This window comes from Pristiophorus japonicus, chromosome 13 (assembly GCF_044704955.1).
Source record: "Pristiophorus japonicus isolate sPriJap1 chromosome 13, sPriJap1.hap1, whole genome shotgun sequence".
In the NCBI taxonomy this organism is placed as follows: domain Eukaryota; kingdom Metazoa; phylum Chordata; class Chondrichthyes; family Pristiophoridae; genus Pristiophorus; species Pristiophorus japonicus.
In genome coordinates this window covers 15,150,620-15,173,200 of record NC_091989.1, presented here as the reverse complement: position 1 = coordinate 15,173,200, position 22,581 = coordinate 15,150,620, and the positions used below count along the sequence as shown (strand labels likewise).

The window sequence follows — 22,581 nt, the reverse complement described above, 5'->3', positions numbered from 1 at the left end:
TTCAACAGTTTCAAAGTACTTGATATAAAAACAGAAAATGCTGGAGATACTCAGCAGGTCACGTAGCATCTGTGGAGACAGAAACCGAGTTAATATTTCAGGTCGATGACCCTTCGTCCGGACAGAATAGCAGTTCTGGCGAAATCGGTGATCTATAGCATTCATGAGAAACATTTTCCTCTTAAAAAAAAGAACAAACTAATCAATAATGAAACACAATGGATGAATAAAGAGATATGGGTAAAATTGAAACTAAAAAAGAAGGCATACACTAAGCACATTGACAATAAAGGAAAGGATACGAAAAGGAAATACGAATAGGTGAGGAAAGAAGTCAAAAAACAATTAGGAAAGCAAAGCAGAACTACAAAATTAAATTATCAAGGAATATAAAAGGAAATAGTAAAGTATTTTACAGGTACATAAATAACGAAAGAAGAATCAGGATAGGGATAGGACCACATATGCATGCACACAATAAACTCAAAGGTAATGACAGTGAAATGGCCAAAATATTGCATAGTTACTTTGCCTCAGTATTCATCAAGGAGCCTAACAGGGGGCATGACATTAGAAGAAGAGACCAGAAAAGATATAGAGATATTTAAGATAGAAAAGGGAGAGATAATTGATAAACCAATCAAACTTAGAGAAGATAAAAACCCCTGGTCCAGACGGATTGCATCCACACATATTGAAAGAAATTAGGGAAGAGATAGCAAAGGCACTATTACATATATATAATTCATTAGACAAGGGAATAGTGCCAGTGGACTGGCAGACAGCTAATGTTATTTCTACATTTAAAAAGGGGGATAGAACAAGTCCAGGGAACTATACACCAGTTAGCCTAATGCCTGTGGTAGGAAAGATAATGGAATCTTTATTCAAAGATGTAATAGAAAAAACATCGAGAAACCGAAAATATAATAGAGTAGTCATTTCAAAGGATTTCAAAATGAAAGGTCATGCTTGACCAAACCATATTTAATTATTTGAAGAAGTAACAGAGAGTGTAGTCAAGGGTGATTTTGTAGATGTAATATATTTAGATTTTCAAAAGGCCTTCAATAAGGCCTTAGTAGATTCATGACTAAGTCAGAGCATGTGGAGTCAGGGGACAGGTAGCAGACTGGATAGCAAGCTGGCTACAAAACAGAAAGCCAAGAGTAGGGGTTAAAGGCAACTACTCAGACTGGCAAAAGGTGGGAAGTGGTGCGCTACAGGGATCGGTGCTGGGACCACTGTTGCTCACAGTTTACATAAACAAATTGGACTGGGGGATCGGAAGTACAATTTCTACATTTGAGAATATCAGATTGGGGGATGTAGTTAATACAGGGGAAGAATGCAACAAAATAGAAGACATTAATAAACTTGCAGAATAGGTGTTTAATTGGCAAATTAATTTTAATATAGGTAGGTGCGAGGTGGTGCATTTTGGTAGGAAGACTATGGAGGCCACATACTGCTTGGATAATAAGAGACTAAATGAGGTAGAGGAGCACAGGGATCTCGGGGTACAGATACACAAATCACTAAAATTGCGATGCAGGTTAATACCAACATTTTAAAAAAAGCAAATCAAGCACTGGGATTCATTTCTAGAGGGGTAGAATTGAAAAGCAGGGAAGTCATGTTAAACTTGTATAGAATCTTGGTTAGACCATAATTGGCACAGTTCTGGTCATATTATAAAAAGGATATAGAGCCATTGGTGAAGGTGCAATAAAGATTCACAAGGATGATACCAGAACTGAATGGTATAACTATCAGGAAAGAGTGAACAGGTTGGGACTCTTTTTCTCTAGAAAAGAGAAGGTGCAAGATGACCTAGTAAAGGCCTTTAAGATAATTCAAGGGTTTGATAGGATAGATGTAGAGAAGATGTTTTCACTTGTGGGGGAGACCAAAACCAGAGGCAATACATATACGATAGTCACTAATAAATCCAATCGGGAATTCAGGAGAAACTTCTTTACCCAAACATTGGTAAGGAGTTGGAATGCCCTAGTACATGAGTAATTGAGGCAAAGCACAGATGGATTTAAGGGGAAGCTAGATAAGCACATGAGGGAGGAAGGAAAAGAAAGGTATGCTGATAGGGTGAGATGAAGGGACGTGGGAGGAGGCTGGTGTGGAGCAAAATGTCAGCATACACTAGAGGGGCCGAATGGCCGGTTTCTGTGCTGTAGAATCGCTGTAGCTCGCTATGAAGGGGACCGTTGTTGGCTGCTCTAGGAAAAGCCCCCAAACCTTTTCCAGGTTACAACACTGCGCCCTCCCATCACACCCGCCGGGACTTTCTCCTACTCAAGTGAGCATACGCATCGAAACTGAACCAAACTCCATCTGAATCCGCCCCGGGTCATTCCCTCACTTTCTTGAATGGGAAGGCTCATCCTGTGCATTCAAGGCAGAGTTCCGTTTTAAAGGGGGGGGAAACGCCTTCCTGAAGGGCGGCAGACAGCGTGAGCTCACTTTGAATATTTTATATTTTATTATATGGCGGAAATATTAGAAAGTCCTTTATCAGCTGCCACGACAACACTAGCAACAGCGGCAGTGGAGTCAACAACACTGACCGCGACAACAAGGTCACTTTCAGGCCACAATCGACCATCCTCCGTCCCGCCAGTCATTACGGACACCACAGGTTCGTTGCTAATGAAAGCAGGCTCAACCCGGATAATGAAACGTTATTGAAGATTTCACGGAAAGTATTTTCCTAACTGTGTAAAATATCGGTTTCTCTTAAATACTGCCCATTTATATATTAATTAAAACGTAGGACTGGGACCCTTAGCTACAACATGGACAGCAGTAAGGCCATCAACGCCAAGCTCCTCAACAGCTGCAACAGAATTTCCAACAGCACTACTCTCAGACAGCACTCAGAGAGCCGCAGCTGAAACGACAGTCACTTATAGTACTAACGGTACTACAGGTCAGTGGACTATGCTTCTTATGGTAGTCTAGGTGGGCGAGGATTTCCGATGGTAATCCCAATGCTTATCCGATCTTTTTGATAGGTTACCATCGGCAGTACAATTAGTAAAGCTAGACCGGTAAACCGCATGAGGCTACAGCAATAAAAGGAAAATTTTTTGTTAGTCATGCACAGGATGTGGGTGCCGCTGGCAAGGCCAGCATTTATGGCCCATCCCTAATTGCCCCATAACTGAGTGGCTCGCTGGGCCATTTCAGAGGGCAGTTAAGAGTCAACCACATTGCTGTGGGTCTGGAGTCACATATAGGCCAGACCAGGTAAGGACGACAGATTTCCTTCCCTAAAGGACATTAGTGAACCAGATGGGTTTTTACGACAATCCGGTAGTTACATGGTCACCATTACTGATACTAGCTTTTTATTCCAGATTTATTTAATTAACTGAATTTAAATTCCCCAGCTGCCATGGTGGGATTTGAAGTCATATCTCCGGAGGTTTAGAGGGGATTTCAGGGGAAATCTTTTCATCCGGAGGGTGGTGGGGGTCTGGAACTCACTGCCTGAAAGGGTGGTAGAGGCAGAAACCCTCACCACATTTAAAAAGACTTGGATGTGCACTTGAAGTGCCGTAACCTACAGGTCTATGGACCAAGAGCTGGAAAGTGGGATTGGGCTGCATAGCTCTTAGTCGGCCGGCGCGGACACGATGGGCAGAAATGGCCTCCTTCCATGCTGTAAATTTCTATGAAATCATTACTCCAGGCCTCTGGGTTACTAGCCCAGAAACATAACCACTATGCTACCGTTCCCTTGGAGTGCAGTACTAAGTACCTCCTCTCTTCCTGATTTGTACAGTATTGGTAACAGTATAAATGTAAGCCAGCACTCTTGCTCATATAACATCACTAATTACTTTACTAACTCAGTGAAAGCTAGTTAATTGTAAACGTTCTCCATCTTATATCAACGCAAACTTAGGAACGGAACCAATAACCACCAGGAAAGCGCTGGCAGAAACAACAGTAAATTCATCTACAGCAACAGAAGCAGCTTCTAACGTTAACGCCACTATTGGTACCACAGGTCAGTTACAATCAGTCAGGTAGAGCCGTAACATTTTCCTACCAGTGTTACTTGAGCTTGTGGAGGTGCAATGAGTACCGCAAATTCAGGTTTATAACTCATTCCACAACTTTTCATGATTTGGTTCAGTGTACTTTCCCTGCTCTGTGCTGAGGAAGCTATCAGTGCTACAATTATTCTTGGTGCCCTGGAGCAAGGGAAGGGGAAAAATAATTCTCCAGCTCTCCCACTCCCGATCACGAGCCAATGGAAGGTGCATCATGTGAGGACCGGATCAGGCTGGGCTCAGGTGCCTCTTAACACCACTACTGTCAAATACGCCTTTGACGTTCAATGTCTAGGCTCCGTCATGAAGAATGGCTACTTGTGTGAGGTACAAAAGGGTGATTAGTACCCGTAATGTGCAGTGTCAGCTGTGGCTCAGTGGGCAGCACACTTGCCTCTGAGTCAGAAGGTTGTGCGTTCAGCTCCTACTCCAGAGACTTGAGCACAAAAATCTAGGCTGACTCTCCCAGTGCAGTGCTGAGGGAGCACTGCACTGTCGGAGATGCCGACTTTTGAATGAGACGTTAAACCCAGGGCCCCACCTGCCCTCTCCAGTGGACGGAAAAGATCCCACGGCACTATTTGAAGAAGAGCAGGGGAGTTATCCCCGGTGTCCTGACCAATATTTATCCCTTAATCAACATCACAAAAACAGATTATCTGGTTGTTATCACATTGCTGTTTGCGGGAGCTTGCTTGTGCGCAAATTGGCTGAACCATTTCCTACATTACAACAGTGACTACACTCCAAAAGTACTTAATTAGCTGTAAAGCACTTTGAGACATCCGGTGGTCACTCTATAAATCCAAGTCTTTCTTTTTTCTTTCTTAAAACATACCCCAGTCGGCACCTTCAAGAGAGGATAGGAGAAAGTTGGAGGTTGAGTACCAAGGATGTGTGTATATAACATGAGAGGTGACTAGCATCGTTCATAGAACCAAGTCCAGATTGGTGAGCCAGTGGGTCGCTTTGGAAGTGACTTATGTCTGAGATTCCGCCAATAAACTGATTTATAACCTTGTCTGTAGTTTGCGACTGATGTCCACAGTCACACCGTGCGTGGTCTCTCATCCACCAGAAATGTAAGAAATGACCACACCTGCCACGCAATGTTCTGAGACGGTTCCATACGGACCATTAATTCCAGGGATAAGCCGGATAGTTCTACTGTGGGGTTAGCATTGTCCCAGAACTCAGTGTGCCTCAGGGTTAACCGAGGATGCTTTAAGAGCATTCGCTCGATCACCTGTGCATTTTGTTCCAATTACGTGTTATTGATTAGCACAACGAATGTCGTCAAAAAGCATCGCGTTGTCATTCTCCCGGGAGGATGAATAATGTGAGGTATGTTGAGGAAAAATACCGTCATGCTCAAGTACAAGTCCCCAATATTAATAAAATGCCTGTGTACCAGGTTTTGCACTATTCATCGCTGGAGGCAGGCTGAAGCTATTCAATTTGATTCGGGTGTACCAATGGCCGGAGTTTCCGGGGCCTAGGACCATGTACTAAGTGCCCCACAAGTTCCGGGTTTCCGGTGTAATGCGCATGTGTGAAAACCTGGAACTTGCGCTCTGTCAAGTTTCAGCTGGACAGAGCCACCACTTCCCCGGGAAATGGACATTCACTGGCCCAGTTGTGCAACTATTGCCCAGCGACTACCCTCAAAACCCTAAAACCAGGCATAAGGTCTTCTTTTACCAGAGTTTAAATAAATGTGAACATAATCGTTAAAAAATTATTTAAACATATTAAAACCTTTAAAATTAGTTTGTTATTTTTAGCCCCTTTAAAATGTTTACATTTATTTTTCAAAAAATAAAATTTTTGTTTTACAGTTTAATTACATTCTATTTTAATTCATTTTGAACATGATTTATTTCATTTAACTGGTGTGTAATTTTTTTTCAGGGGATTCCTATTAAGCTTATGGGGATTCCGTATGTAAATGGTATCCCTATAAGATAATGGGGATCCCCTGTTGTGATTGGTTGGGCTGGCCCGCGTGATCCCAGGGACGCTTGCGGGCTGCGTACGCCCCAGGGATATGTGGGCTTTTACGCAGGCGTACACGCAGAGCCCAGGAGCACGAGAGTCCGAACTATCCGGGACCATCAGGTAGGTTTGTGCTTATAAGAATTAGGAACAGGAGTAGGCCATCTAGCCCCTCGAGCCTGCTCCACCATTCAACAAGATCATGGCTGATCTGGCCGTGGACTCAGCTCCACTTACCCGCCCGCTCCCCGTAACCCTTAATTCCCTTATTGGTTAAAAATCTATCTATCTGTGACTTGAATACATTCAATGAGCTAGCCTCAACTGCTTCCTTGGGCAGAGAATTCCACAGATTCACAACCCTCTGGGAGAAGAAATTCCTTCTCAACTCGGTTTTAAATTGGCTCCCCCGTATTTTGAGGCTGTGCCCCCTAGTTCTAGTCTCCCCGACCAGTGGAAACAACTTCTCTGCCTCTATCTTGTCTATCCCTTTCATTATTTTAAATGTTTCCATAAGATCACCCCTCATCCTTCTGAACTCCAATGAGTAAAGACCCAGTCTACTCAATCTATCATAGAAACATAGAAACAAAGAAAATAGGTGCAGGAGCAGGCCATTCAGCCCTTCTAGCCTGCACCGCCATTCAATGAGTTCATGGCTGAACATGAAACTTCAGTACCCCCTTCCTGCTTTCTCGCCATACCCCTTGATCCCCCGAGTAGTAAGGACTTCATCTAACTCCCTTTTGAATATATTTAGTGAATTGGCCCCAACCACTTTCTGTGGCAGAGAATTCCACAGGTTCACCACTCTTTGGGTGAAGAAGTCTCTCCTCATCTCGGTCCTAAATGGCTTACCCCTTATCCTTAGACTGTGACCCCTGGTTCTGGACTTCCCCAACATTGGGAACATTCTTCCTGCATCTAACCTGTCTAACCCCGTCAGAATTTTAAACGTTTCTATGAGGTCCCCTCTCATTCTTCTGAACTACAGTGAATACAAGCCCAGTTGATTCAATCTTTCTTGATAGGTCAGTCCCACCATCCCGGGAATCAGTCTGGTGAATCTTCGCTGCACTCCCTCAATAGCAAGAATGTCCTTCCTCAAGTTAGGAGACCAAAATTGTACACAATACTCCAGGTGTGGCCTCACCAAGGCCCTGTACAACTGTAGCAACACCTCCCTGCCCCTGTACTCAAATCCCCTCGCTATGAAGGCCAACATGCCATTTGCTTTCTTAACCGCCTGCTGTACCTGCATGCCAACCTTCAATGACTGATGTACCATGACACCCAGGTCTCGTTGCACCTTCCCTTTTCCTAATCTGTCACCATTCAAATAATAGTCTGTCTCTTTGTTTTTACCACCAAAGTGGATAACCTCACATTTATCCACATTATACTTCATCTGCCATGCATTTGCCCACTCACCTAACCTATCCAAGTCACTCTGCAGCCTAATAGCATCCTCCTCGCAGCTCACACTGCCACCCAACTTAGTGTCATCCGCAAATTTGGAGATACTACATTTAATCCCCTCGTCTAAATCATTAATGTACAATGTAAACAGCTGGGGCCCCAGCACAGAACCTTGCGGTACCCCACTAGTCATTGCCTGCCATTCTGAAAAGTACCCATTTACTCCTACTCTTTGCTTCCTGTCTGACAACCAGTTCTCAATCCACGTCAGCACACTACCCCCAATCCCATGTGCTTTAACTTTGCACATTTATCTCTTGTGATTACCTTATTATGATTAATCATCCTAAGGTAACCCCCTCATCTCCGGAATCTGCCAAGTGAATTGTCTCTGTATCCCCTCCAAAGCCAGTATATCCTTCCTTAAGTAAGGTGACCAAAACTGCACGCAGTACTCCAGGTGCGGCCTCACCAATACCCTGTACAGTTGCAGCAGGACCTCACTGCTTTTGTACTCCATCCCTCTCGCAATGAAGGCCAACATTCCATTCACCTTCCTGATTACCTGCTGCACCTGCAAACTAACTTTTTGGGATTCATGCACAAGGAAGCCGGTCCAGGCAGCGGGCGGTCGAGGGGGTCGTTCAACCTGACTGCCTGCCTCTCTTCCGCTCTAAAGAGTTTCATGCACAAGGAAGCCGGTCCAGGCAGCGGGCGGTCGAGGGGGTCGTTCAACCTGACTGCCTGCCTCTCTTCCGCTCTTACATCCGGTCCAGGGTGTCCTTGGAGATGGAGCACGCGGTGTCCACCGGTACGCTCGGGGCCTTCCGCGAGAGGTGGGCACCGGAGGGACTGGAGTGCATCATCACGCACGGCAACCAAATTTTAATTTGATTTTACGTTTTAAAGTTTAATTTGTTTTAATTGCCGGTGCTTTTAGTGTCCCCCTCCCCTTTTATAGGGGGCACTTGGAAAAATGTGATTTTAGCGCCCAAAAAAAAACCAAAAGAAAAGAAGAAAAAAAAAACACAAAAAAAGGAAAAAAAAAAGGGGCCTTGAAAATGTCTGCTGTGTCACCCAGGCGGGTGGCACGGTTTAATGTTTATGTTTTTTCAGGTAAACTCAAAAGAGTTTCATGCACAAGGACCCCCAGGTCCCTCTGCACCGCAGCATGTTGTAATTTCTCCCCATTCAAATAATATTCCCTTTTACTGTTTTTTCTTCCAAGGTGGATGACCTCACATTTTCCGACATTGTATTCCATCTGCCAAACCTTAGCCCATTCGCTTAACCTATCTAAATCTCTTTGCAGCCTCTCTGTGTCCTCTAAACAACCCGCTTTCCCACTGATCTTTATGTCATCTGCAAATTTTGTTACACTACACTCTGTCCCCTCTTCCAGGTCATCTATGTATAATGTAAACAGTTGTGGTCCCAGCACCGATCCCTGTGGCACGACACTAACCACCGATTTCCAACCCGAAAAGGACCCATTTATCCCGACTCTCTGCTTTCTGTTAGCCAGCCAATTCTCGTGGTTCGGAGGCATTCACCCGCAGGAAGCCTCCGACCGCAAATTCAGGCCCAATGTTTAGCATTCCTCAAAGCAAAAAGTCTATCCCAATCCTGTGAGTCAAACACTGCGATATGTGTGTGCACTGGGTCCGTGCAGCAGAGCAGGTCTCCAGATATCTTGGTTAACCCTTGCCACTCGACCAAGGCCTAGCCCTGTCAAGCCCGTGTGGTGGCTGGTGTGCAACGGCCACCACACGTTAAAAAAATCCACGTACAGGCAACTTCCACCCTTCAATGTGTAGTTCAGGATCTGGAATATTAGGTCCTTCATTGAAACACCTGTGAACTCATCCTTTTTTGGCGTGGAAGCAAGTCATCCTCGTTTCGAGGGACTGCCTATGATGATGAGGAGTGACTACTGATACCTGCATTTAAAGCCAAGCCAACTACAGTAACGGGCTGACAGGAAAATGAAAATATTAGTTATCAAGCTAAGCTGTAGAATGGTCTGTAATCCTATTTTACATTAAATATAGTTTGGAGCAATTTCTGTCTGCCTACCGGGCAACAGGCAAACAAACAATTCTTTAAACATCTTGTCGGCCAAGGTCCGCTTGACTCAGTTAACAGGTGGGCTACAAAATGGGCGGCCCGCGCTCCTGCCTGTTTCAGGCGGGAACCTTAAAATATTTAAATTGGGGTCCTATGCCAGACGTAGGACCCCGCCACAATTGTCATGGTCTGCTGGGAGGAGCGCCTAATGTACGCCCAATGGAACTGCCACATCAGCCATGATCTCATTGAATAGGGGGAACAGGCTCGAGGGGTCGAATGGCCTCCTCCTGTTCCTATGAACGCAGAGCAGCCTAACCAGCAGTCCTTAAGGGGACCACTGCAGGCCGCTCCAAAAGAAAGCTGGAGACAGCTGTGGCACTGAATCTGGTGGGGCCGGGAGGAGGATGAGCGCTCCTCCAGTCCCAAGAGTGATGAAACCCTCACCACTTTTAAGAGATGGTTGGATGGGCAATTAAAGTGCCGTAACCTGCAGGGTTACGGACCTAGAGCTGGTAATTGGGATTAGACTGGATGACCTTTTGTTGACCAGCGCAGATATAATGGTAAGTACTGCAGTGAATCGAATACGGCCAGGGTGATTTCCTGGACTAGTTTCAATTGTCTGGATGGGTCGGCAAGTAATGTTCCCAGATTTTTTGTCCCTAAATTGGCCTGGGTTTTTATCTGGTTTTTGCCTCTCCCAGGAGATCGCATGGCTCCGGTTGGGGTGGAGTGTAGAATGTTTCAGTGTAAGGGGTGTCGCAGTTGTGTGAGGCGGACTGGTTGGGTTGGGTGCTCTTTGCCTTTCCGTCATTGTTCATAGATTTATATGTAACCTTCAGGGCTGCTGACCAAGGGCCGTGCGGCTCTTTGTCGGCCGGTGTGGACACGATGGGCCGAAATGGCCTCCTTCTGCGCTGTAAATTTCCATGTTTCCACAAAAACTCCCAGCTTACTACCGGTTTCTCGCCATGTCCATCCACCGAGATTGACTCCGCTACCCCCAGCCCCACCTTTAAGCAATGGCATACCTGCTCGGCACTGCCGAGGAGCCGCCTGGTTTCCCACCTTCCTCAATTGGTGAGCTGCCTATCATTGCTCGTTGAGCACATTCCTATGTGGCCCGACCATGAAAATCGGGCAAGCGGTGAAAGCTTGCTCCTTGCCTGCCTCATGTGCACTGTACCTGAAAATCAGCCCCGGTGTGTGGGCTCAACATTCCAAAGGTATTGCACCTGTTGCTAGCACCGTGAGCATCTTGTTACATGTAGCGTAACATTACGTGACAGAGCCACTCAAAATATAGGATTATACCCTGTACAAGGAGGAGAAGATCTTGTATTATTACAAAGTTTCTGAAAATCAGCACAGAGCACCTATACAAAGAACAAGTCACTGGACCTCAAAAACAAATGAAAAGATCAGTTAAAGAGCACGAAGCAGTCAGCCTCGGTTGAACGAATCCCGTAGGCACACAGTGCCCCGAGACACACTAGAATTGGCAGAACTACAAATTGGAGTTGGCTGTACTGGCACATGGCAAATAACATCTCCGTCCCTACGTTTGTAGGGGAAAGTTCCTCAGTGACTTAGATTAACTGTTGGTTGGAACCACAGAGTGCATTTGTAGTGCAGCTGTGAGACACAAGTGAGCATTTTTATAACGGGTAAGTACAAGTTTAGCTAAAGCACAATATCACAGAGCAATGCCAAAATAACTTCCAAATGATTTTCTCCTCACCTCTCTCCCTCATCCCATTCCCAGTCCCTCTCCCCACCTCTCCCTCTCTGCTCCATCCTCTCCTCCCTCTCGTTCCCCTCTGTCTCTGAACCTTTTCCTTCCCATCCCTCCTGATACTCTTATGTCTGTTCCTCCTCCCCTCGCCTTCCCTTCCTTCTTTACTTTAACCCTCCTCTCCCACTGCCCTATTCTCTACCTTGTCCCCTTCCCTACCCTCCTCTCCTCTTTCTATCTTCTCTTGCCCTCGCTCTCCTTTCTTCTCCCCCTCACTCTCCTTTCTTCTCCCCCTCACTCCGTCCCCAGTCCCTTTCCCCTCCTTTCTCTGCCCTCCTCTTCTGTTCTTTCCCCTCCTCCTCTCCCAACTCTCCTCCTGTACTCTCTTTCCTCACCTCTCCCCAGTCCCCTTAAATCAGTCTCCATCTCCGGCCCCTTCCTCTCCTCTCTCCTTCTCCACCCTCCCCTTTTCCGCTGCTCCCTCCCCCTCACATGTGCCTCCCCATCCTCTGACCAACCCCCCCCCCCCCCCCCATGACCTGAAAATGTCTCGACTCCTCATGTGCAGCGCCATAGAAGATCGATTGGTATATAGTGAGGAATTACTTCTGCATATCATGGGCCGTCCCGACCTGTGTGAGAACACCACCGCAGGTGGGGGCTATAAATAGAGCTGGAGCGCCAGGCCCTGGAACATTGTGGGAGGAGGTGCGGCGAATGAGGGTACGGGGCCCAGAAGAGCCGAGGGCCCAGGGGCAGCACGGACCAGCCCACACTGCGATATGTGTGCGCACTAGGTCCGTACAGCAGAGCTGGTCTCCAGTCATCCTGGTTAACCCTTGCCACTGGATAAAGGCCTAGCTCTGTCAAGCCCGTGTGGTGGCTGATGTGCAACGGTCACCACATGTTAAAAAAATCCACGCACAGGCATCTTCCACCCCCTCAATTGGAGTTCAGGACTGGAACATCGGGTCCTTCATTGAAACATAGGTGAACTCTCGTGGAAGCAAGTCATCCTCGTCCGAGGGACCGCCTATGATGACTTCTGCATAACTTCTAGTGTTACACTGTGATCAAACACTTGAGCTGGACAGTTCATTTTTCCTTCCCCCTGCCTCATTTCACACCAGCTTCAAGCTCAACTATTGTTAAACTCAACCCAACTGTGATGGTTGGATTTAAGCCACGTCCATCTATTTGGAAAACTAGCATTGAACTGCCAGGTTACATCTTCTGATTGCTTTTCCTATTCTGTTAATTTGTGTCTCCGATTGCTTCTTGCTTCTCTCTGGCACATCTGATTCTTCTCCTCCCTCATTACATGCCCCTCAACCCCCTCAGGACAGTTACCCAACTTCCAGACTCCTTGTGTTCCCAAGTCCATGTTCCTCCCACCTAACCAAATCCCCACCTGCTCCTTGTGTCCCAGACTGCTCCTCCGTCTGCCTCCCCCAAACGCGACAGTAATTCAGCAAATTCAGTAATTTAGCAGATGGAGGCTGAGATGTTTCCGCCTCTCTATAGTGTTTCTAAATCTTTCTCGTTCTTCTGCTCATTCCTTGCGTGCCCCTTCTCAAAGCTAAGGAGGTTGGAATGGGATAGTGTTATGTATGTAAATCTTACTAGTGTGTTAGACTTGCCACCAGGGGGCGCACCTGTTGGAGACCCAAGGGTCACCTGCACACCCTGGGCAAGCAGGTATAAAAGGCAGCCTACCATGCTGCTTCCTCACTCTGAAATTACATTAAAGAGACCAAGGTCACAACAGTTTGAGCTTACAGTATACAGTCTTGTGGAGTTATTCTGAACATAACAGATAGAATCATAGATTGGTTACAGCACAGAAGGAGGCCATTCGGACCGTCGAGCCTGTGCCAGGAGATTGGGTGGTGGGGGGAGGGGGGGGTAGAAATTCAGTGGCAACCCTTTTCAGGCGTGACACCATCAAAGCAACCACAATGCGTGCCTGAACCAGGAGCACCCCCCTCCCCCCGCCCTGAGGCCGGCCCGAAATTGGGCCTTGAGTCCCATCTGAATAATTTGGGTGAGTTGCCCCTCCACAGGCAGCTCGCCAAACTGGTGATTGGAATCTCAGGCTGCCTGACTCGCCAACAGCGGCCCTGAGGTAAGTGCTGGGGAGGGGGGAGGACAGCGGGAGCGGAGGGAGGTCGAACACAGCCCACAGTGGAGTGCCGTGAGGAGAACTTCTGATCTGCTCCAGCTCCACGTGCATTGTCAGCCGTGGCTCAGTGGGCAGCACTCTTACCTCTGAGTCAGAAGGTCGTGGGTTCATGTCCCACTCCAGGGACTTGAGCACATAAATCTAGGCTGAAACTCTGAGGGAGTGCTGCACTGTCGGAGGTGCCATCTTTTGGATGAGTCGTTAAACCGAGGCCCCTGGATGCACGAGCAGTCGGCTGGAGATGGAGAAGAAGAACAGGCTGTTGGGTCTTTTAAAGGAGGACAGAGAGAGGCGGAGAGGTTTAGGGAGGGAAATTCAGAGCTTGGGACCTAGGCAGCTGAAGCACGGCCACCAATGACGGAGCGGTGAAAATCGGGTATGTGCGAGATGCCATTCATAAGAACATAAGAAATAGGAGCAAGAGTAGGCCACCTGGCCTCTAGAGCTTGCTGCGCCATTTAATAAGATCATGGCTGATCTGATCATGGACTCAGATCCACTTTCCTGCCCGCTCCCCATAACCCTTTATTCCCTTATCGCTCAAAAATCTGTCTATCTCCACCTTAAATATATTCAATGACCCAGCCTCCACAGCTCTCTGGAGCAGAGAATTCCACAGATTTACAACCCTCAGAGAGAAGAAATTCCCCCTCATCTCAGTTTTAAATGGGCGGCCACTTATTCTGAGACTATGTCCCCTAGTTTTAGTTTCCTCGATGAGTGGAAATATCTTCTGCATCCACCTTGTTTAGTCTCTTCATTATCTTATATGTTTTAATAAAATCACCTCTTCTGAACTCCAATGAGTATAGGCCCAACCTACTCAACCTATCTTCATAAGTCAACCCCCTCCTCTCCTGAATCAACCTAGTGATCCTTCTCTGAACAGCCTCTAATGCAAATATATCCTTCCTTAAATACGGAGACCAAAACTGTACGCAGTACTCCAGGTGTGGCCTCACCAATACCCTGTACAGTTGTAAAAGGACTTCCCTGCTTTTATACTCCATCCCCCTTGCAATAAAGGCCAACATTCCATTTGCCTTCCTGATTACTTGCTGTACCTGCATGCTAACTTTCTGTTTCATGCACAAAGACCCCCAAGTCCCTCTGTACTGCAGCACTTGGAAATTTTTCTCCATTTAAATTATAATTTTCTTTTCTATTTTTTCTGCCAAAGTGGATAACCTCACATTTCCCCACGTTATATTCCATCTGCCAAATTTTTGCCCATTCACTTAGCTTGTCTATATCCCTTTGCAGATTTTTTGTGTCCTCCTCACAATTTGCTTTCCCACCCATCTTTGTATCATCAGCAAACTTGGCTACATTACACTCGATCCCTCCATCCAAGTCATTAATATAGATTGTAAATAATTGAGGCCTCAGCACTCATCCCTGCGGCACCCCACTAGTCACTGTTTGCCAACCGGAAAATGACCCATTTATCCCGACTCTCTGTTTTCTGTTAGTTAGCCAATCCTCTATCCATGCTAATATGTTATCCCCAACCCCATGAACTTTTATCTTGTGCAGTAACCTCTTATGTGGCACCTTGTCAAATGCCTTCTGGAAATCCAAATACACCACATCCACTGGTTCCCCCTTATCCACCCTGCTCGTTACATCCTCAAAGAACTTCAGCAAATTTGTCAAACATAATTTCCCTTTCATAAAACCATGCTGACTGCTTAATTGAATTATGCTTTTCCAAATGTCCTGCTACTGCTTCCTTAATAATGGTCTCCAGCATTTTCCCAATGACAAATGTTAGGCTAACTGGTCTATAGTTTCCTGCTTTTTGTCTGCCTCCTTTTTTAAATAGGAGCATTACATTTGCAGTTTTCCAATCCACAGGGACCACCCCAGAATTCAGGGAATTTTGGTAGATCACAACCAATGCATCCACTATCTCCGCAGCCACATCTTTTAAGACCCTTGGATGTAAGCCATCAGATCCAGGGGACTTGTCCGCCTAAAGTCCCATTATTTTACCGAGTACTACTTCTTTAGTGATAGTGATTGTATTAAGTTCCTCCCTCCCTATAGCCCCTTGATTATCCACTATTGGGATGTTTTTAGTGTCTTCTACTGTGAAGACTGATACAGAATATTTGTTCAACGTCTCTGCCATTTCCCTGTTCTGCATTATTAATTTCCCAGTCTCATCCTCTAGGGGACCAACATTTACTTTAGCAACTGTTTGTTATGAGTAGCACACAGTGTGATTTCAACCCAAGTATCTGTCAGCAGGTGAGAACAGCCCAAGTTGTATTGTGTGTGGGAAGCTGAGAGTAGCAAGGGACCCAATATATCTAGCAACAGCCAGTGTGTGGGGGGAACTGATAAATCAGCGTTTCCTCAGTCAATCATGAATTACTTTCTTTTACAATTTCTCAGCAAAGAGTTCACTACAGGCAACTCTCGATTATCCGTACACGGATCCAACGGAAAACCGTTGTAACAGGATTTAAAATTCTGTTGCTAACAAGCGAAAAGACAGCCCCAAATAATTTGGAAAAATCTGCTTCCAAACACTCTGCTCATTTGTATTTGCTCATTCTCTCTCTCACACACTCACTCTCTCTCTCTCTCACTCATCGTAAAAATCACCCTCCTCTGCCCTTGCTTTGCTGGTGTGTGTGTGCGCGCGCGTTGCTTCAGCCGCTGTCTGTCGTGGGAACGGGGTCAGTGCCGGCACTGGGTTCCAGGCACAGAACCTGTACATGTATGCTGGTAATGTCCACCTTTTGTTACTGTTTGTAGCTGATTGTATTGATTCATTAAAGTTTTAACTTTAAAATGTAGACGCACCTTAACGGAAAAATCGTTTACCCAGAATAGCCCAATCCCTGAGGCACCCGGATAATCAAGAGTTGCCTGTATTATCAGTAGCGAATGGAAACAATAGCAGATGCCTCAAAGTGGAATTAAGACCTTTGCTTTGATTGCGTTCCAAACTCCAATGCTTTTTCTCCCCAGCTCTCTGCCCCCCCCCACCCACCCGAAGGTGTTGGATCATACTGGTGTAGAATTCCACAGCCACCAATACTATGCCGAGTCACCATTTTCATTTGTAAGCTGAGACAGTCAGGTTCGACAGGCTATTCAACTGTGGCAGGCATCAGTGCCCAGCCACAATTCAATCCTCACCTGATGGTCCATTCAGTCAAACCTATCGGAAAGGGTCACTGGGTAGCAGCCAGGGCGGGAACTGCAGCTGACTTTTTCCCTCTCCCGCGAGAGGAGTATTCAGCCATTTATTCCTTTACTGCCAGCAATCCAGAAAAAAAAAAGATTGAGGATTGTACCTGGAATCTTCCTGACCTGTATGGCTCAGTGGACTATGGATCGCTGGGAAAAGGCTATAGGATGGAAATTTGGTCGCGCTTCTGTTGCGGCATTAACCCGGGCGGAACGGTAAATTCTGCACCGGCAAATGGTTTGTGTCTGCCGCCACAAAATCCATCAGCTAAGCCCGGAGTGTGGAGCGGAGCGCTCAGGGAGGCGTTGCACACCTCTTTTAGGGCGCAAATAAAAATCCCGAGCTCAACTGCCGGCCTCGGATCGCCCTAAGAGAGGTTTCCGTGGAGGAAAACAAATCTGGGGGGAAAAAAGCAGCAAAAACATTCCCAATCCATTACTGACGCCACAGCAAGATAAATCGCAAAAATTAAAATTAAAAAAACAATCACTCTTACCTCAGGTCCACATTACTTCACTCACTGCAGCCGGTACAACACGGATCACCAGGTTTCACAGGTGTTTTTACTCATCATCATAGGCAGTCCCTCGAAACGAGGATGACTTGTTTCCATGCCGAAAATGATTGAGTTCACAGGTGGTTCAATGATATTCCAGATCCCAAACTACATCCCCAAGGGTGGAAGATGCCTGTGCGTGGATTGTTTTAACGTGTGGTGGCCATTGCACACCAGCCACCACACGGGCTTGACAGAGCTAGGTCTTGGTCCAGTGGCAAGGGTTAACCAAGACGACTGGAGACCAGCTCTGCTGCACTGACCTAGTGCGCGCACATATCGTAGCGTGGGCTGGCCCGTGCTGCCCCTGGGCCCTCGGCTCTTCTGGGCCCCGAACTCGGGCCTCTCCTGGGCCCCGGTCACATCCCTCTATGAACTCTTGCTGCTCCTTCGTCCCGACCTCGCCACTCCTGCTGTACCTGCCCACAGTGCAATCAGCCGTCGCCCTCCTGCAGCAGCACGCGCTGCTCCCTGCAGTGGTATGCCACCACACGCTGCCCCCTCTAATGCCCCGGCCTGCTGATGGTCAGGACCGTGCCACAGCACGCTACATGGCGCTTCGGATCGGGCGAGTTTCAAATGTCCCGGCGGGGCGCTGGATGCTGGCCACCCGGCCAGAAGTGCTTTCTACCGCCTTTGCCGCCCCTCTGGGGCAAAAACAGGGGCAGCAAAAGATCAAAAATCCAGCACTATATGTGATGCACTGAACCATTGGAGGGCACTTCACGGCATTGCCTGAACATCTCCATTGGCTCACCGCCTTGTTCCATTTGTCCTCCGCATAGTGTTCATATCCTGGTTGACAATCAGTATCACAATAAATGTGTAACTGTTTTATTTTTGTTATCCACAGACATCAATCCAACAGCAACTGCTGGAAGAAAGATCGGAATCATTGTTGGTAAGGAACGAACAAAGGCAGCTTCTGACTTTTTTTCAGGAAACTAAACAGAAAGTAGTTGAAATGAAGTCATTAACTCACTGAACTAGACACAGTTTTTTAAATTAAAAATGTCATATAAACAGCTATTCAAAAAGAAAAACACAAAGAAGCCATTCCTGGGCTACTGTACAGGAGGAGGCCATTCGGCCCATCGTGCCTGTGCCGGCTCTTTGAAAGAGCTATCCAATTAGTCCCACTCCCCCCTGCTCTTTCCCCCACAGCCCTGCAAATTTTTCCTTTGCAACTTTTTATCCAATTCCTTTTTGAAAGTTATTATTGAATCTGCTTCCACCCCTCTTTCAGGAAGCGTATTCCAGATCATAACAACCTGCTACGTGAAAAAAAAAATTCTCCACATCTCTCCCCTGGTTCTTTCACCAATTGCCTAATTTCTGTGCCCTCTGGTTATTGACCCTTCTGTCAAAGAAACCCGCTGGGTGTTAACTCATTCACTGTTCGAGATGCTGATGTTCTTGTGGGAGCTCCAGAATGCAGGTGCAGGATATTGGGATTTAATCGGCTGGGAAAGGCATCATTGAGAAAGAGAGTAGATACGGTGCGGAGAGATAGAGGGAGCAGCGCCGGACACAGAGACTGGGGAGGAAAGCGAGTGGGAGGGTGGAGAAGGAACGCGAGGAGAGAGAGAGAGTGGCAGCGGGGTGATTAGTTCATCAGAATGAACTGTTAGAATTTCCAGTGCAGGTTGGACTTTCCTTATCCGGGACTCCATTATCCGGCACCACCCCTCGTCCGGCATGATTCTGGTGGTCAGGGGCTCATGCGCAGAACGCAGCCGACCTCCACCCCGCCGACAGTCGGCCCGCCGGGGGCACCAACCTCCTCCCCCCCCCGCCCCTGACCTCGGCTGCCTCCCCCTGCACCCTCCCCCCCCCCTCGGGCTGATCATCCTTTATCTGGCAAAATCCCTTTTACGGCACAGGCCAGGACCGAAGGGTGCTGGATAAGGGCGGTTCAACCTGTACCATTTAATGAGGAAATGTGACTTGAAGGTGATATTAGGATGTTGTGAGCTTGTGAGAGTTTTATTGTCTCGCTGAGTGTGCTTATCGCTATCAACTCCTCTGTGTGAACCTTCAAGTCACCTTCAAGCTCTGTTCAGCAGACACGTTCAAACTACAACAGATGGAGGACCTGGTAGCAAGAAACACACCCGGTGAGAGTGCAATAAAACTCTCACAAGCTGACAACATCCTTATATCACCTTCACTTTATCAGGGAGGCTTTGAGGGTGTCCTTGAAACGTTTCCTCTGCCCACCTGGGGCTCGCTTGCCGTGTAGGAGTTCCGAGTAGAGCGCTTGCTTTGGGAGTCTTGTGTCGGGCATGCAGACAATGTGGCCCGCCCTACGGAGCTGGTCGAGTGTGGTCAGTGCCTCGATGCTGGGGATGTTGGCCTGATCGAGAACACTAACATTGGTGTGTCTGTCCTCCCAGGGGATTTGCAGGATCTTGCAGAGACAGCGTTGATAAAGATCTCAAAGCCTCCTTGATAAAATGCAACATCCCCACCGACACCTAGGAGTCCCTGGCCAAAGACCGCCCTAAGTGGAGGAAGAGCATCCGGGAGGGCGCTGAGCACCTCGAGTCTCGGCGCCGAGAGCATGTAAAAAAACAAGCGCAGGCAGCGGAAGGAGCGTGCGGCAAACCAGACTTCCCACCCACCCTTTTCTTCAACCACTGTCTGTCCCACCTGTGACAGAGACTGTAATCCCCGTATTGGACTGTTCAGTCACCTGAGAACTCACTTTTAGAGTGGAAGCAAGTCTTCCTTGACTTCGAGGGACTGCCTATGATGATGATGATGATGATGACAACAGACCTCACAATACCTGCAATCTCCACCTTTCTCACCAATCTGTGGGAAGTCCAGCGAGGTCAAACAAGAAACCACCGGAACTGCACCTGCGCAGTGACTTTATACCGTTGGCAGCAGTCACATCCTTTCCTTAAAGTGTGGGATTAATAGCTAGTAACAGGCCCCACGATTGGTTCATTATAGGTGGCTCCCCAGATAGGCTGAATGGTCTTTTATCGCACCAAAGTTTTCCTCATTTCCCATCCAGAGAATCTAACCTGTACAGTCTCTGTGATTTTAATATCCTGTCTATAGTGAGGCACCCCAAGCTACACACAGTACTTTACCTGTGGCCTAATCATTGCCTTGTACAAATTTATTGTATTATTGTATTAGCCTCTAATTCACCTCGGGATGTGTGCATTGAGACCACTTTCTCACACTTGGGGCCTGTTCTTAAAGGGACAGACCCAGTGAAGCACAGCTTTTGGTATTTAAAGCATCATAACAACATAAGAACATAAGAATTAGAAACAGGAGTAGGCCATCTAGCCCCTCGAGCCTGCTCCGCCATTCAACAAGATCATGGCTGATCTGGCCGTGGACTCAGCTCCACTTACCCGCCCGCTCCCCATAACCCTGAATTCCCTTATTAGTTAAAAATCTATCTATCTGTGATTTGAATACATTCAATGAGCTCGCCTCAACTGCCTCCTTGGGCAGAGAATTCCACAGATTCACAACCCTCTGGGAGAAGAAATTACTTCTCAATTCAGTTTTAAATTGGCTCCCCCATATTTTGAGGCTGTGCCCCCTAGTTCTAGTCTCCCCGATCAGTTGAAACAACCTCTCTGCCTCTATCTTGTCTATCCCTTTCATTATTTTAAATGTTTCTATAAGATCACCCCTCATCCTTCTGAACTCCAACGAGTAAAGACCCAGTCTACTCAATCTATCATCATAAGGTAACCCCCTCATTTCCGAAATCAACCTAGTGAATCGTCTCTGTGCCCCCTCCAAAGCTAGTATATCCTTCCTTAAGTAAGGCGACCAAAACTGTACGCAGTACTCCAGGTGCGGCCTCACCAATACCCTATACAGTTGCAGAAGGACCTCCCTGCTTTTGTACTCCATCCCTCTCGCAATGAAGGCCAACATTCCATTCGCCTTCCTGATTACCTGCTGCACCTGCAAACTAACTTTTTGGGATTCATGCACAAGGACCCCCAGGTCCCTCTGCACCTCAGCATGTTGTAATTTCTCCCCATTCAAATAGTATTCCCTTTTTTTGTTTTTTTTCCCAAGGTGGATGACCTCACACTTTCCGACATTGTATTCCATCTGCCAAACCTTAGCCCATTCGCTTAACCTATCTAAATCTCTTTGCAGCCTCTCTGTGTCCTCTACACAACCCGCTTTCCCACTAATCTTTGTGTCATCTGCAAATTTTGTTACACTACACTCTGTACCCTCTTCCAGGTCATCTATGTATGTTGTAAACAGTTGTGGTCCCAGCACCGATCCCTGTGGCACACCACTAACCACCGATTTCCAACCCGAAAAGGACCCATTTATCCCGACTCTCTGCTTTCTGTTAGCCAGCCAATTCTCTATCCATGCTAATACATTTCCACTGACCCCGCGTACCTTTATCTTCTGCAGTAACCTTTTGTGTGGCACCTTATCGAATGCCTTTTGAAAATCTAAATACACCACATTCATCGGTACACCTCTATCCACCATGCTCGTTATATCCTCAAAGAATTCCAGTAAATTAGTTAAACATGATTTCCCCTTCATGAATCCATGCTGCGTCTGCTTGATTGCACTATTCCTATCTAGATGTCCCACTATTTCTTCCTTAATGATAGTTTCAAGCATTTTACCCACTACAGATGTTAAACTAACCGGCCTATCGTTACCTGCCTTTTGTCTGCCCCCTTTTTTAAACAGAGGCGTTACATTAGCTGCTTTCCAATCCGCTGGTACCTCCCCAGAGTCCAGAGAATTTTGGTAGATTATAACGAATGCATCTGCTATAACTTCCGCCATCTCTTTTAATACCCTGGGATGCATTTCATCAGGACCAGGGGACTTGTCTACCTTGAGTCCCATTAGCCTGTCCAGCACTACTCCCCTAGTGATAGTGATTGTCTCCAGGTCCTCCCTTCCCACATTCCTGTGACCAGCAATTTCTGGCATGGTTTCTGTGTCTTCCACTGTGAAGACCGAAGCAAAATAATTGTTTAAGGTCTCAGCCATTTCCACATTTTCCATTATTAAATCTCCCTTCTCATCTTCTAAGGGACCAACATTTACTTTAGTCACTCTTTTCCATTTTATATATCTGTAAAAGCTTTTACTATCCGTTTTTATGTTTTGCGCAAGTTTACTTTCGTAATCTATCTTTCCTTTCTTTATTGCTTTCTTAGTCATTCTTTGTTGTCGTTTAAAATTTTCCCAATCTTCTATTTTCCCACTAACCTTGGCCACCTTATACGCATTGGTTTTTAATTTGATACTCTCCTTTATTTCTTTGGTTATCCACGGCTGGTTATCCCTTCTCTTACCGCCCTTCTTTTT

At 46.7% G+C, this 22,581-nt stretch overlaps 1 protein-coding gene across 5 annotated transcripts in view; it reads left to right on the top strand.

Moving 5' to 3' along the window:
- Positions 1-22,581, top strand: part of LOC139277947 (uncharacterized) — a 123,278-nt gene that overhangs the window by 91,938 nt on the left and 8,759 nt on the right. For 3 of the 5 annotated variants that reach the window (XM_070896573.1, XM_070896572.1, XM_070896571.1), the window contains 4 exons: positions 2,522-2,656; positions 2,792-2,947; positions 3,929-4,033; positions 18,095-18,142. In XM_070896573.1, coding sequence (XP_070752674.1) covers positions 2,522-2,656; positions 2,792-2,947; positions 3,929-4,033; positions 18,095-18,142 — 444 coding nt within the window. The remainder of the gene's footprint in view (positions 1-2,521; positions 2,657-2,791; positions 2,948-3,928; positions 4,034-18,094; positions 18,143-22,581) is intronic. The other 2 variants (XM_070896575.1, XM_070896574.1) reach the window with 2 other exon arrangements.